At 41.3% G+C, this 16,902-nt stretch overlaps 1 protein-coding gene across 1 annotated transcript in view; it reads right to left on the bottom strand.

Moving 5' to 3' along the window:
• Nucleotides 1-10,080: 10,080 nt before the first annotated feature.
• The window catches only part of pex14 (peroxisomal biogenesis factor 14), a 45,247-nt gene continuing 38,425 nt past the window's right edge, over nucleotides 10,081-16,902 (bottom strand). The window contains exons 8-9 of the mRNA XM_014407546.3: nucleotides 15,850-15,941; nucleotides 10,081-12,239 (exon numbers count right to left, since the gene is read on the bottom strand). Coding sequence (XP_014263032.3) covers nucleotides 11,759-12,239; nucleotides 15,850-15,941 — 573 coding nt within the window. The 3' untranslated portion in view covers nucleotides 10,081-11,758. The remainder of the gene's footprint in view (nucleotides 12,240-15,849; nucleotides 15,942-16,902) is intronic.

A 16,902-nucleotide genomic window follows, 5' to 3' on the forward strand; every position in this document is an offset into this window, starting at 1 on the left:
AGCCAGGTGCTTCCACCACTGATGCATTTTACATGCTGAAAATTATTTATTTATTTTTAAATAGCTGAAGCACTCATGTCTTCGATTGTAAGTTCAGATGTGACCGTCATGGTCAGAATTAAACGTGGTCACAGCGCTTAGCTGGGAACAAAAGCACTTCCCATATTTCTGTGAGCTCTGTTTGAAGTGAACACATTTTCACAAAGGGAGTTGGGGGGGGGGGTGGAGTGATGGTGTAACGTTACATGGGACATGTTATTTGGTAAACATGCAGTTGTCATCTTACAAACACAAACAGAATCCAGTGGAAAGATTAGCGTTGAGGCCCTTTAAACAGCTTGTGAAAAACGAGCCTCCTGTCAGCCCTGTTACATAAATGTTTACTAAGAAATACCAAACATTGTGTTCTATTTGTTTTACTTTGCCTCGAGTTTGCCCATCGCCACAGATTAGTCATCCGCAGAGTTAAACACAACTTTGCCAGCAGAGCAAACAACTAGTAGCAGACAGCGACCAGAAACAAGCGCGTAAAACGGTTGATCCGGGCTGGCTCACCGCCACGCGGCCATTACCCTTCAAGTAGTTCGCTTCAGAATTGGACCAGAGGTCTCCGGAGTTGAGTGGGAGCCTTTCATCACTCTATAATTCTGATCCAAAAGGAGAGAGCTCACAGCAAAAAAAAAGAAAAGTCAAATGGACCGGCGCTCTCTCTCTCTCTCAGAAGCTAGAGCAATTCTCATTCCACTTCATTTGCCACAGCGAAGCGCTGCTAACTGGCAACCGAGGCCTGCTGCTGCTGCTTTCTTGGCAAATGGAGAAGTTCTTAAGTGCTAAGCTGTAAATTTAGTTAATTTGACGTGAGTCCGAGGGGGACGGGATCATTTTCTTTCAGGGAAAAAGCCTGGCATATTGGCTGACAATAAGCTGGAATGGTCCAACATGGTGTTTCTGCTCAGCGATGACGGCTGGAACACAGAACAGACAGCGTTCGACAGAGCTGTAAAACCGTTTGACTCTGGCACCGGCACAGTGTGACTCATTTTTATGTTAATAATGTGAAAGCCTTTCAGCGGTAATTTCAGCAGAAAGAAAATGATGATGAAAGCGGCTTAAAGTGGTTTGTCTGTTTGTACATACAAGAGCGTTAGAAGTTATTGGGCGTGCATGTGCACCTGCATCGTTTTCGCCTTAATAATTGCTCTCGCTGCGAGCCGCGCAGTCTGAAACGATGTGAAGAAAACGGACAAAGTCATGTGGTCGCACGATGCAGGAAGCGTCGCTCGTTTCTCACTTTCGAAAATGAGCAGTTGTAGGTCAAGCTGGAAAAAAAAAACCCCAACAAAAAAAGATGAAGTTTTGGTCAGAGATGTGGAACCAAAACAGAAAATGTGTTTGTGCGTGAGAACTGGTTGAACTGCTGTAGTAATCTCCGACTTAAAGGAGAGCAGAAAGGTTGAAATAAAACTATGATGAGAAAATCCAGCGGCCTCCGTGCATGAATTACAGACAATGGCAATAACTTTTGGTCTAAATCCTTCACAATGCCGAATAAACGGACAGTCTTTTAAAAAGCAGTCATCGCTTTTCTTTTTCTTCTTTTGTTTTAACTGCAAGGAAGAAGCAACAACACCGCTGCGCTCAACATTTCCCTCATTCAGCATAAACATAAGACCAAAACTGAAAGACTTGCAGCATGCTGGCAGTAGGCCGCAGATGGTGAATGATTGCCAAAAGATGTGTTAGTGTAGTTAGGCTTAGTTAATGTATAATATCCCTCTAAGACACAGGACTGAACATTAGTTTTGTTTGCCCTATTTTGACTACCTGACTGCATCTTAAGTTCCGTGACCTTCTTTTGGGGCTTTTTTTTAAGCCTATTTGCTATGAAAACAGGGGAAATGTACCATTAAGGTCACTTCTCTCATGTGGTCCACACTGGCTGGTTGCGGGGTCACGCTAAACTTGAAATAGCTCGGTTGAGCAGATATGTGACAACTGTTGCGTGTGGTGGAATCTGTTTTTAAAGATTTAAACAAGACTCGGTGGGTTTCAGTGGGTTCGAGTTTGAGAGTTTCATGCCGTGTCTGGCCGGTGACACTGTAGCACAAGTGTTGGGGGGATTTAAAATTAACGTGTCACAATCAGCTTTATTTCTGTTGAATGACTCTTGAATATCAGCAGCCCCGTATGAACATCACGAGAGCCTTTAAAAAGACCGGTTTCAGTATCACAGCTGCGACCTTCATAAAACAGAGCTGGGCAACAGGTGGGCATCATGTGTGTGCTAATCTTCCACATTATGGTTGTTGATAACAGACACTGCTCAGCACAGCTCAGTTAAAACTCAGTAATTTAATATGGAATACATCAGCAACGTGATATTTGCAGCATGGAAGAAGCAAAGGTTGGGAAGATTCTGCTGATGCTAATAATAGAAAATGTCCATCATTCACTTTGGGTTTCTGTTACCAGAAGAATTCGGAGTACCGCAGACCCTCCAAAACAAGACATTGGGTGTCCACTGAGGGATTTTGGGATTATTTTTTTTACTCGCTCTCCTCCCGTCTAAGGGCATGGAAATGTGGATTGTATTTCGCTGTGACAATCCATGCCAATTTTGGAGGACAAGGTCGATGAATGTACGGCCTTCCCCCTTTTTCGCAGACCCCATTTACTCATTACTACTCACACGTGTCTGGTGGGTGAACGCTTAGGGCTCTGGAAAACTCTGGAAGTGATTCAGCGCATACAGCTTGAAAGGTATAGGACATGATCTTATGAATGTGTAGACTTTTGAAAACTTCTGCTTTTAATAGCCTTCAAGAGAGTAGAAAAATAAAGTCTATTTTAAAGTATTTACAGTAAACAGAAAAAAACTGTGTGACAAAAGGGACAAAACTGATGATTCATTCAGTCCTGTTGTTGTGTGTTATCTAACCTGACTGAAAAGCTTCAGCTACCCTCTTTTCTTTTCTTTATAGGTTGTGTTTACTCATATGCAAGACGCAGTAAATTCCCGGCAACTTCTGTGGTAATTCGGTGGAGTAGTTACATTAGCCAGATTTTCTTTGTGTGGTTGGCCACCGCTGCACACTACAATTGTTGCGACCAAGTGCAATGCATTTGTGATCGTGTTGCTTACCACTCGCCATTCACAGTCAGTTTCCATCTTTGTGGGTTAAGACGGCAATAAAACGGTGATGGGGTCAAGTGGACAGCTACATGCAATCATAATATGATGATTAACTGTGATAAATCCAACTTGTTTCATGTACATACCCACAATTTCACTTTTTAATTCAGCCAGAGCCTCACAGATTTCCATCCTTCCATTAAGACGGCTAGTTGTTGAAAGCAACCTTGCCTTTACAACTAGAAGACAACCAGCTGGCATCCAGTTAAGTCCCCTATTGCAAAGATATGTGTCCCAGACAAGTTGCACTCTTTGGTGCAGGCTCACCTTAGCTGTAGCCTACTTTGCATGTTAATTAGCATTATGTTGCTAATTAGCATAAGCATATTATGTTTAGCATGATGAAGATGCAAAAATGGCCTACATGGTTTCGCATATTTCGCCCAATTTCGATTGCAGTTTTCCAAAACGCATATTCCCCGACTGGTTGGTAAATAATTCCTGGAGGTTGTTGCCTGTTGCGAGCTTAAATAAGTTGCACCAAAAACCTCCTTGTTATTGCTTTGATTGCTAACAAATTTCCATGGTCACAACTACAGGTGACCGGTGCAAACTACTAGAGTTCGGGACCATGTAGGCATGTTCCCTTCTAGTGTCTAAAGCAGTGGTGGGGAGGTTTCTTCTAACCAGTCAAAGTATAAACATTTTTTCCTCATAACTGGTGGTTGCAAGGTAGTCTTGGAGCAGTTTTAAGACCTCTGTGAATATGGCAGACAAGTTAGCACCAAGTGGTTAGTAGTCACCTGACTGCAGAACTTTAATAGACATGAACAAGTCTTAATTAAAATACTTGAATGTTCTTCAACAGGCTGTTCTTACACTTACCCACCTAACAAATCACATAATTTGTCAAAAAAAAGTTGCATTTAAAATGTCTGAAAGCAGCAGATTGCTACCGCCAGCGGCCTGTGTCAGCACAATCACAGTGGCTATGTATCTTTACAAAAGTCTTTAAATGGTAGAAAATCCAGGCGAGTTGCAAAAAGCAAAAATTCCCCTCGTACTGAAATTACTTAGAGAGAGCAAAGCCATATTTTTTTTTTTTTACCAGGTTGTAAACCTGTTAATTTTATAGCTGAAGATGGGAATTCCATCATGGGATTTTATGGGGATGGACTCACTTTTTGGAGTTAGCTTCAAGTAGCCATTCAAGGAACTGCAGTTTTTGGCATTTCCTTATTGGTTTAAAATTTCAGCCTTGAAGGCTGCTGCTTGTGAAAAATATGTGAAATACGCTATAAGCTCATTTTCCCATCAATGAAAGCTGGTAAAGCTAATGAGCATTCATCACTCAAACTCACCACTTTGAGCTCTTTCAAGGCTTAAAGTTATGCATTCTTGGAGTCCAGGGCTGCTTTAAGTAGCAGTTTGGTGCTGTTTTGACTCGTTTAGTATTTTACTAAAAGGTTTCACTGTTCTTTCTATTTGCATTTTTTTTTGTTGTTGTCAGATTTAATAGACTGGATCATGTGCGGCGTTAGGTTTAACTGATATCGCCCTGTTTTTTGTCTAAACATGGTCATAAACACATTTAAAAAATAAAAAAAAACACTAACTAGAGGGTTTCAAAACTTTACGCACCAATAAGCAAGGTCACGGTGGCTTCGTCCCTCTGTTGCAAGCACTCTGTGGTCTTTCGCTGCAGCTTTACAGATTAACCACAGTCAGTGTTTAAATGCTTAGAGAAATTCTGTATAAAGTTAAATAGCTGTCTAACAGAACGCAAGGCCCATTGTGATTGCAAAAAAGCCAGTGCTGAACTCTCCCCCTTCATTTTCTTTTTCGTTCCACATCTCCCCCCTCTTTCCCCTGCCTGGTCACTAGCATGCTTCAGGTGTTCCACAGTCAGGCCCTGTGATTAGTCTAATTTGCACAAACGCTAGCAAGCGTCGCACCTGTTGCCCCTGCGCCGCCTCCAGCCGCGGTCCCTCAGCCGGCTGACAGGCCTTCCCTTGGATAATCCAATCTCTCTACGAGTGCAGGACAAGGGCATTTGTTTTTTCTACCTCTTGTCTCCCCTCATGTTCTCATGGCCACCACGCTCCCGATGGCTCATTATTGGACCATTCATAAATACTGCCAGCCAGTACCCACCTCCCTGTTCTTTTAACAGCTTGCTGCTGTTTTCCCTCATTGCTCCTTACCAGCACCTTCCTTTACCTGTCAGTGAAGTGACTAAAGCTTTCCTTCAGGTTCAAAAGAGGCCCCACAGCCTTATACATGACAGCCCTCCAGTATCCACGTACTCCATTTGGATTTGAAACAGCGCCAGGAGAAAATCAAGTGACACGGGCCACACAAAGTGGGAGGGTGGGAGGCAGGGAATGTGATCCCACTTGATTGTTGAGAGTTTATATAGCGAGTGATGACAAAGTGCTTTATGACTTTGCGGTGTTCGCTGGGCTCTGCGATTGAAGCCTTATACAGGCAAAGCCCCCTGGTGACCTTGGCTTGTCAAATGTTCTCATTTTCACCAGGAAGGAGCCAGTGTTCAGCGGCCGCTCAGAGCTGGTAGGCTGCTTTTAGAGGGGCAGCCACAGAAAGCTTTTGGAGGTGACCTATGCTTCCTCACATTTATTGCTGAAGCACGTTTGAGGAATTGTATCATTCATAGAAAAACCACTAACCTATAAGCAAATGTATATTATAAAATACAAACAGTACAGCCCAGCAGCTCAGAGAATCTGAACTTACTCCAGAGCTTTGAGGTGAATGCTAACATGCTCACACTGGTAAAGTTTTATCATGTTTCCTTTTTAGTTTAGCACAGTAGCATGTGATCCCTCATGAACAGGCAATAAACATAATGCATGATGATGATGGGAATCTGGAAAAGTTGCCACATGTATTTGTTGAAACAGCAACTACTACGCAAGTAGACTTTTTTAAACCAATGCCGCCTTACAGGAAAAGTCCGAACATCATTGAAGTCCAGTTTGTAATGAGGGGGAACATGAACGTACGTACCACATCTTATGTTAATCCACTGAACAGGTTTTAAGACCAATCCCTATTATAGAATATTATCTAATGTTTATAGAAGCTTGAATCTGACACTTCATTCTGATATAATTTGAAATTTTAAATGTAGAGATACCTACTGTCACTTGAAATTTCAAGTTATGAAGTCCAAGTTTTAGAGATACATAACTAACCCAAGTATTTGACTTACGGATGGCAAACAGTTTAAAAAAAAAATCATCAGGGTTCATTTGCATGATCAACAGTGCTTCAACATGCAGATCAAAGGAGCCAGGGATCAAACCACCAACCTTCTGATAGGTAGAAAATACAAGTCTAATATACTCCATTTATATTTTGTGTGTATATATGAAGATATCTAAATAATGTTCTCCTTACAAATTGGTATAGAGCCTGAAAGTCCAGTCTGAGCCCATTCCAAATTTGGACTTCAGTCTGGGTCAAAGCACTAGACCAATCAGACAGATCAATTTGATGAACTTTGATGAAAACATCTTGAAATAATTAGGAGAGAAACATGGATTTCCGTGGAGAAAATGGACATTTCCAGGTGATAAGTGATAAGTCAACCAGTTTTGTTTTCAAAGGTCTGATAACGCATCACGTACTGCTGTAGCTTGCTCCCAGATACATACAGCGTCCACGCTATCTGACAGGGAAGAGGAACTGTCAGGTTTTCATCCTCTTCGGGAATTGTCCGTGACCTTTCCTATGCAAATCACAGAATGCTTCCCGTTGGAGGCAGATGTTTGGAAACTGGGTGGAGCTTGATGCTTGAAGAACTGGATCTGTGTTGCTAGGATGTAAATTACCCCAAATCACTGTGATGCAAAAACAAAAACTGAGCCAGGATCAACACTCAGGTTGTCAAAGAGTTTTAAATGAGTGGAGATGATGTGCGCACGTGTGTGTGTGCGATGCTGACAGAGCCACGGTAGCCCTCTGCTGCTGCAATGGGCTAACAGCCCTTGCATTGATCCAAGGAGACACTCAGCCCTCTAACCTGCTGAGTGCTCAGTTCCAGTGAACAATGGAGTTCAGAGCACGTCGATACACTATCCTATTGAGTGCTCTCCGTTTAGCAGCAAGATTGATGAGGTTAAGGCTCCCAACCGGGGAGCCAAATGGTGTCAAAACCAAGGTGTTGCTTTGGACAACCAATCCTTCACAGCTCTACCACACCGAGAGGCTCTGGTTAGTGGCTAATATGCTATCCCTAACCAGGGAATACATTTAAACAGTCACAAGGTTTCTGAAAGGGAATGCAAATTGTTTCGGATGTTGTTGAAGCTGTTAAAATGCAGATGAGAATATGAGGGTAGGATAGATGGCGCTTTCTTGCCTGGAATGCACTGTAAAATCCCCAAGACACAAAATGATGTACAAGCGGATTTATTACTGTAGGTCCCTATAAATCTAAGGTTGGCCTGAACTCCAGGGAGAGGTTAATGGATTACAAAGGGATGTGGTATCAAGCCTCAGAGAAGTTTATACACCTCATCAATATGTGAAATGCTATTGATCATTTAGACTATGATAAATTAAATTCATACACTCGATAACGTATGGCAATAAGAATGCCTTGTGTAGGTGGAAAAATGCTTTTTTTTGAGCCCATCCACAGAAAACTACACATTGAGAAAATAAACTGTGGCAGTGATTTGATCTGTGATGTCAGCGCTTAGAAGGCCACATATTCATCAGCAGCCTGAGCTGTACATTTAAAGGAAATGAAGGTTCACTGAATTGTTTCCAAAGATTGCCTAAAAGTTTACTACAGATAGATATGACAATAAGCTAAAATGACTTTAGGAAACACAACAACTCAACTCAACAAATGACATTCATACACAGCTAAAAAAAAATAAAACAAATGCTGTAAAATCCAGTCCGGCTTCATCCGTTTGAAATATGGCGCCAAGTAGAAGCAGTGAGTCCAATACTTTTCTGCTGTGAAAGTGATAAATATCGGATTGCCTTCAATTAAAGGGGAACTCCACGAAAGTCTGTAAAGGAGTACTTCTGCAAATGTGCAAGAAAGGAAGGAAAGGTTTTATAAAATCTTTGAAGCTCCAGAGGAAGCAGCATGAAATGTGATGATAGCACAGCAAGTCAAGTCTACATTAGCCACTACTTACACACTCTTAATGCCAGCTATGGTGTCTGCTGATGATTTGCAGTGCAGGTAATGTAGGCACCAGGTTTTGACAAGGAATAACAACATATGGAAAACCTCTTGGTTTAATCTGACAGCGTAAAGCTGAGCGCGCAGATCTGCTAAAATAAACCTTTATGGTTTTAGATAACAGAACTCGCCTCCTCCGGTGTTACCTCAGGTCATCCCTGGCATTTTGTGGCCCGTTTTTGCTCTGATCTTGAAATCCTCTCAAGACTTACTGTGTGGTAACAAACTCTGCGGTCATCATGCAGCAACCTCCAGGACTGAAAAAAAGGGCCAAAATCTGCAGTTCCTTGAGTCTGGCTCCAAAAGTGAGTCAAGCCATGTGTTAAAATGCCCAACTTAACAGCGGAAATAAAACTGCTTGCATCCAGATCCAAAAATATTTTCTCTACAGCAAATTTCCTCCATCATGACAACTGTACATGGGGTCATTTTTCATAACAAGTTTTAAAGTTACAGGCGTGGCCACTTTGACTGACACGTGGATGGACTTTCACTGCTGCAGACTTCTTTGTCGTGTTTGTGCTCTTTTTATAACCTCTGATTACAAAAACTCATGATGGTGGTGGCAATAATAAAAAACAAAAACAAAAAAAGGGGGGCTTTAAAAAACAATGAGCATCATCACAGTGGGTTTTTCCATCTTTCACATACAGCCTAGTCTCGGAAAAGGAAATTAGACTTTTTGTAGAACACCCAGACCATTAAGAATAATCAAAATTTACTGTTATCAATATATTGCCAAACTGGTTGCAATATTAGTTTATATTGTTAGAAAGGGGATTCTGAAACCCTTGACCTCCAGGTGGGGGGACATGCCATACCACCCACAATGGAGGGCTGGTTTTGGCCAGTAGTGGTGGTGAACTCAATCGACCCCTCTGAACTGGGCTCTGAACTTTTCTGCACCGTTTGATGTCAACGAGATTGGGCAACTATCAATATAGGTGGTTGGAGTGCTTTGCTGTTTGTTTTTACAATGTGTATAATAAGTTAAAGGATTTTCTGCTTTTTATATTTATTGGCTGTGTGTTTGGTAAGTAAGTAAATAAAGTTTTTGACTAAAAAATGATAGCAAAATAAAAGTGTCATATTCACTGAATTGAAAACTGAGTAATAAACCAGGGCACACAATACTGAAAACCATAGGAAAGGCACTAATGACTCATCTGTAGAAATAAACAAACCTTCACCTATTTAATGTATAGCCGCGTCCACTCATTTCTGGAGAGAAAGCTGAAAAAAAAAGTCCCTGCTATGTCATGCTTTCTGAAAATTAACTAGAGTAGAGGAATATGTACTTACAGTATACATGCTTGACTGGTGCTGGAGTTACAAACAGATTACAGCTGGTTATGAAAGGAAACCACACCCCAAAAGAAAAAAAAGAAAGTCTAAAAAACTGATATACAGAGATTCTGGTGTGGCTAAAAGTCTCAAAATATTTCAAATCAAACAGAAAAAAAATCATGGATATAAGAAAAACATACAAAAATAATTGCTACCTGATCTGCAACTGAACATATTAATCCATTTAATCTCCCAGACTATTAAAAGCAGCAAAAATTGAAGACCTAAAGGGCAAGTTCTGTGTAACTTGAGCTTGATAACTATTTTGCAATAAGTATAATCTATAATTGTACAGTTGCTTTTTAATACTAAAGTGCAGCGAAGTGTGTTCTGCGTGCACTGATGGTTTTAAAATAAATATAGGAGATTCTTGTTGAGATAAATCAAATTTATTACAGTTAGAACTGCAGTGAAGACAGTGTTTATTCAGTAAGTTACAGGGAAAGGACCCGTCACTGAAACTACAGTGGTTCTGAGGCATACTGAGTACACGTACACACAAAAGGAAACAAAACAAAACAACCTTAACTGCAATGTTTCCTGTTAAGGTTAAGCTTAATGTCAATTCAAATCACTAAACATACAATCTGCAGGCCAGGACAGGATCTCAGAAATGTGCAGTGTCCCCTCCACCTTTTCTGTGTCCCAATGGAGGCCATGTGTTGGAAGTGGAAATGGCACAAGCTGATATCCCTTCTTCTCACTCATGGACTCTTCTTGTTAGCTAGAGACGGAGTGAGTAATTCAATAAGTCAAGTATTCATTTATTACTTTCCTTTTCAATCATGGGGCAATTTTCTTTTACTTCCCCCATCCACCTCCACACTGAGAAAGAAAAAGTGATACGAGTTCTGCAACTTCCATCTGTGGCAGCGCTCGTTGTCTTACTGCAGCTTAATTACAAAATATTGGTGCCGTTTTCTGTAAAGATTACTCACTGTAGGAGGCCCTACATAATTTGGACCGGAGGGTTTGTCACAGAAAATAATACAATGCAACTGGGCTTTCTGTATTAGATTTCCGCTTTTAGCCTCCTTGACATTTCAAGCTGCATGAACTAATACATCTGTTATTTGTTGATCATTTGATTATTAACATACTTCACAAACCAAATCAGCGGCCCTGCTGGAGACACAGATACAGCTCAGCAGACAGCCTTCGGTTTTTCTCCCGCAAACACGGCTCGCAAAGATGCACAATTCAGCCCACAGTGAAAAACGAAAGTGGGGGGAGAGAGAGAGAGGGAGAGAGAAAAAAAACATTTATCTTCCCCTCCTTTGAGCGTATGAGCACTCTGACACCGGCATGGAACAAAGCCCGTCATCACATTCTAATCTCGAATTTCAGGGGTTTTATTTCACCCAAATGCCACCCTGCTGGCCTTGTAAATTATTGACAGACTGACACCAATGCGAAAGGACACATAAAAGAGGCTAAAAGCTCCGGCCCTGGAAGAGCTTGTCCTCTCCTATTCCCATCAACAGTGAGACAAACTCTGCTAATGCTCCACTGGAACCTCACGGTAACACCGAGACTCAAGCACCACCTTATGATTCCTGACCCGCAGATGCGCTGTACAGCAGACATATTGTGTGCGGCGCTGCCTCTTTGGTCTGAGTCTTAGTACAATCACAAGGACACCGAGGCAAAGCTGAGGATTATCTGATCAAATCATGGAAATTAAAGGCAGTAAGTCACACATGGTTAGTACTGCACAAAGGCTGATAAAAGTCATTCTGATTTGACTGCTGCTTGTCACTTGTCCTTTCAAAGAAACATCACAACATAGTGCTTGGCTCGGGATACAGTCATTTAGTTTGAAGAAAAGTAAAATGTGGTAACCTGTGTGTCATCACACAGGTCTGGCTCTTCTTATACTTGCACTCCTACTCCTCCTTCTGCTCAACGTTATGATGTGACAAAAGCAAGTGGAAACTCACAAAAAAAAGAAAGAAAGCAAGAAAAACCTGTATGTGAGAGCAGCGAGAAACAAAGCTATCAGCAGGGATGAGAGGTGGTCTTCTGAAGTGTTTTTGTACTCTTATGTTGGTCTAATCGACTTCGCTCTCGTTGCTGGCACCTTCGGGCCGCCTCAGTTTGTCTACCTGTTCATTAATCTGTCCGTCCCCACCTCGCCGGTCCTCTGTCTGCATGCTTAGACCACCCTCCTCCTCCTCTTCTTCTTCTTCTTCTTCTTCTACATGGCTGACATCATCTTCATCTTCATCTTTCCTCTCCTCCTCTCCCTGCACCTCCATGCGAACCTGGTCGAGGGGCAGCGCTGTGCCCAGGCCCACGGTGCAAATATCTCCATTGATACCATGGGCTCCATCGGGCCCTCCCAGTGCATCCTGGGGGCTGTGGAGTCCATTTTTGACGGGGGAGGAGGTGGTGGACTCGTTGCTGAGAGGGGAGATGTCACTGCTGCTGTTGGTGTGGCTAATGGACGGTGTGCTAGATGCTGCAGGTGGCTTCAGGGGGATCTGCCATGAGGGGATCTTAGGAACAGAGGGAGTGGAGGGGAACTGTTTCCTGTAAAGGGTGACAGACAACAGTGTTGAACAGAATTAGGCCTGATTGCAACTTCATCACAAACCTCGCTGTGATCAAAAGACGTGAAAAGAGCTTTCCCACGATGTAAACAACCATATTTGGACATAATATGACCACAAAACCATGTATAACTTTCCAACCAAGCTCACGTCTCAACACTTTTTTGCATTTTAGCATGCAGCCGCACACTAACCACCCTATGTAATTCTCATAATTACAACAGAGAAAATGTTTTTTTCTCTTCCCCCCGAAACAGCCAGATGTTCATCACACCTGGTAAAGATGCTCTAAGATTTTTTAATTACACCCACTGCAGCTTTTAAGATCAAAAAGACAATGTTGAATGGGTTTCAGCACTTCTTGGTGCTTAAAAAAACAGTTTGGAGACGTTTTGGATCATTTGAACAGGAAAGGAACAAGTTTGGAGACAGATGGTGATACGGAGCCTTTATTTTGTAATTCAATCCTTTGCCAGAAAACTCATTGTGACAGTCAGGATGAAGTCAAGAAAGCAAATGACAAAGGGATTATTACTGATTAGAATGTATGAGGGGAAGAAAACAAGCTCAACTACACAGTACTGAGGCAATTTTCGTCCTCGCAGGTTTTCTGATGTACACTCTTACTTCAGGCTTCATTATAGACACTAATACATAATCATGCATGCTAATGGGCCTGACTGAGCTGGGCTGCGGCTGACTAGATTGCGGAACAAAGCTGAAAAGAAAGAGGGGACGTCTATCACCACGCTCACAGAAAAGGCCTTGCACATTTTTTTATTATTAACCATCACACTATAGGTACATCTAGACTTTGCAGTTAAGTAATTTTCAAAGTTTATAGCATTGCACAGTCTGTCCAACAGAGTAGCTCCAAGTCTATTGTTTATAATGCTGTCAGTGCTGAATGCAGCAGAGTGACATCACAGCTGACAAGACTGCGCTGCAGAGTGAAGCAACATCCTCTCAGTACTGGTAGCCGACTAGTTTTCAAATGACCTTGCTAAAGCATTATAATCATCAACTCTTTTCACAAAAAAGCAATATGAGCCATCGTATCGATATTATCAGAATGGTTTTACTCTGTATCAGTATAAATGTTGGCCTAAAAAGTCGGGTTCCATCTGGATTAGGAGATTTTCTCAGTTTTTACAATCTTATTTACTTTGTAAAAAATGAATATGATTTTTTTTATGAAGCTGCATCAGATCAACTGGAGTATATTAATGGTCACCTTTGTTACTAACACCAGTTGATGCCTGATGTATGTTAACTGGCCCACCCAAGTCACGAAATGTTATAATAAAGACTGATGTGATTATCGTGTGTTCTCTTGTTTTCTTATGTATTAGTACACAAACCTTCAGGTAATCTAAAGTAGTTTAGAACAAAGGTGTGAGTTCCAATTTTTTGTCTTAAAGAAAACAAACAAAAAAATACTGCACAAGCCCATCAGGTTAGAACGCCACCTTGAAGCAGGCTCTCCAGTTTTTCTGTCACTGAACTGTGAAATCATCCCCTAGGGTCAGTCTGTCAGGGGTCTAATACAAGGTCATGAAGTGTCTGGGGGAGCACGCCTGGCGTGTTGTTCTGGCATAGAAACACAGATCTTGCATGTATCCCAAATGTGCAGCAGCGTTTGGGAGCAGTCAACTGCTGCTCAACGTGACAAACTTGTAGTAGATATCAGCTAAATTTACACCAGGCAGGTTTTAAAATTAAAAAGGTGTTAAAATTTTAGTTTTGGTAAGAGCTTTTGATGAGTGTGCAATGATTGCAAAAGAGCTTTATAGTTGCACGCTTTCTGAGAGTGTAAACTCAGGCCTCCAGGGACAAAATATGGACTTTGAGTTTCGGTCCACTAACATTAACAACCGTATCTCACAGCCTTACTCAGCAAACAGGCTTTAGTGATGTGATGACAACAGATCACTGTTCACTGAATGTAAATTTGTCAAGGTATGTTTAATAGTCACCAAATAACTGTCACGCTCAAAGTTAATGTACAACATCTGCAAATATGATACAATTGCTGCTAGGTGTTGCATTAGAAATACACATTTAAAAATATATATTATAATGTGTCAGTAGCTTCTATTAACTCTACACAAACCAAAACAAGTTTCAATGAAATGAAATAACCAGGTGCAGGTGTAAACTTAAGGTGTTGGATAGGCAGTTTAAATTTGATTTAATGTGTGGTGTAAAAGACGTGACATCTAGGGCTGGGTATCGTCACTGATTTCTAGAATCGATTCGATTCCGATTCACAAGGTCCCGAAACGATTCGATTCAATTCGATTTGTATCTGGGAAATTTTGCCTCAGACAGTCAGAAATATTCTAATTAAGATCAGTACATTTACATTTTTTTGTATCTATAAAAAGGAAGCTGACACTCGCAAGACTTTATAAAAGGTGTGAGCATCACAGCAGAAGCCTTTGTGTCAAAGTAGCTGAAGATAAAACACAGAAAAACATGAAGGTGATTTTCCTGGCCTGGGATTTTATAAAAATACTCTGCAGTACATCAAAAACGAAAGAAAACCATTAATCAACATATGAACATTACCTCTGAAGTTACAGCGGTTTTAGTAGAGACACGGCGTTTTGCATTTTGCATAATTTTAAAAAGTTTCAATTTGTTCAGTAGCCCATTGAACAGCAGAAATTAGGTTTTCTTTTTGGAAGTAAGTAAAAGGGGAAAAAAACAGCGGCCGACAGCGCTGCAAATAACGGTAGATTTGAGCGTAACAAGCAAGCGAATAATACAGAAAACAGATTTTTAGACAGGAAACTGTTCTTGAAGTACAGAGAGAGCAAGAGAGAGAGAGCTGTGCATGAAGTGTGATTTTATCATGTTGGAAGCAAAACAGCAAAAGTCAGAGGGAATCCATGACGATGTTTATGTGAAGCGTAGTTTGGATCTTCTTTTGCTGCTGGTTCGGTCAATATTGTTTGGAGAGAGATCCAACTAACAGCTTTAGAATCAGCGCAAAAAGGGCGTAAACACAAAGCGCGGACCCGCCGAAACATCAGAATCAGCGAGCTGTCGGCTTTCAGCCCCAACCGTGAGAAAGGCGACATCTCACTGATTCTGATCCGTCGGTGGGTCCGAGCTTTGTGTTTACATTTATGTGCAGAATCCGTGTTCCTGCTCTTATTCACTGTTTTAGCTGTTTGGTGGTTGTTGAAATTTTGTGAGGTTTCACCTGAGATTCTGGCATTTAGGGCAAAATAAATTTATATTAAAAAATCGATTCAGGATTTTAATGAATCGATATCACGTTATCTGAGCCAGAATCGATTTTAATCGATAAATCGATCATCAAAACCCACACCTAGTGCTGTCAAAAATCACATCTGAATAAGAGCTACCACATGCTAACAAATGAGTTGTTTTATGAATCAAATTGCATATCATGCTGATGGTGCTTTGTCCCAGTTTTACACTGTCACACAGTTCAAATGGACTGCATTAAGGAACTCAAATGTGCAAAAAAACACCAAGTCCTAAGCCTTTCAATGCACACACACACACGCGCACACCTGGCCTGTTTCATGTGACAGGGGTCGGGATAACTTTGTTACCTGCTGAGCAGTAAGCCCTTCAAAGAGATGATCTCAGCCTTCAGCTCTCCTACTGTTTGGCTGTCCAGGATGCGGCTCGTTGAGGACGAGGCCTGTAGGAAAAATACAAGTGAAACACGCACACACGAGCACTGTTCAGGGTTTCAGCACAATTGAGCTTTCTGTAGGACTTTCAACAGCTCCTCTATGATTGATTTCAACGATATGAGTTAATAAAAAAGGTTCTTAAAAAAAAAAAAAGGCCGGCTGGTAAACAAACATGGTAGATGCAAATGCTAAAAGCCACATGTTTGTGTGTAGTCAGGTCATCCGTCACCATAACAACCTCACAACTGCCTACTGCCGGCGATGACAAAAAAGGACAAACAATCTCACTGTATCCACCTTTATGGCGTCAGAAAGTCCAGTGAGTGTGAATCATGCTGTTTTTACATAATTTTCCATACTATCTAGAAAAGATTAGGCCAGTGTGTTGTGTTTTGGATAATGACTATCTTGAACAATAGCCACATTCATGGAGGCAGACCAAAGCTTAGCAGTTTGTTTTGTCCTTTTTGTCTTTTATCAAAGGCGTGTGTAGCCATACACGGGCATTGGTGCAGCATGAAATGTTAAAGGGTATAATGGAAAAGTATTTGAATGGCAAATTGCTGCTGAAAATCTGTCTCTGCAGCAATTTTTTTTAAGGAACAAGCTGGACTTTGACTGAGACAGCTGTAAAATAGGGAGTTTTGATAAAGGCCTGGAATGATAAAACTACTAACTGAACAACAAACATGGAAATGAGGAAGAACCTGCAGGCCCTGCCTGCTTGCACCTGAAACCGATGTTTTCAGTGGGTTATGCATGTTAAAAAAAAGAAAAAAGGAAAAAAAGTGAGTCTTCAGAAGGCATCAAATAATGATTTACAAGGCAGGAGCAGGAAAACAAAACAAAAGACATTTGTTACACAGAAGTCCATAAATTTTTACACTGCCCTTCAAAACTATTCAAATAAAGCTACCTGAAAAGGAAATGTCATTCTTTGGAAGAACTGCGCACAGATGTACGTAG

This window comes from Maylandia zebra, linkage group LG20, assembly GCF_041146795.1.
Source record: "Maylandia zebra isolate NMK-2024a linkage group LG20, Mzebra_GT3a, whole genome shotgun sequence".
NCBI classification, from domain to species: Eukaryota; Metazoa; Chordata; class Actinopteri; order Cichliformes; family Cichlidae; genus Maylandia; species Maylandia zebra.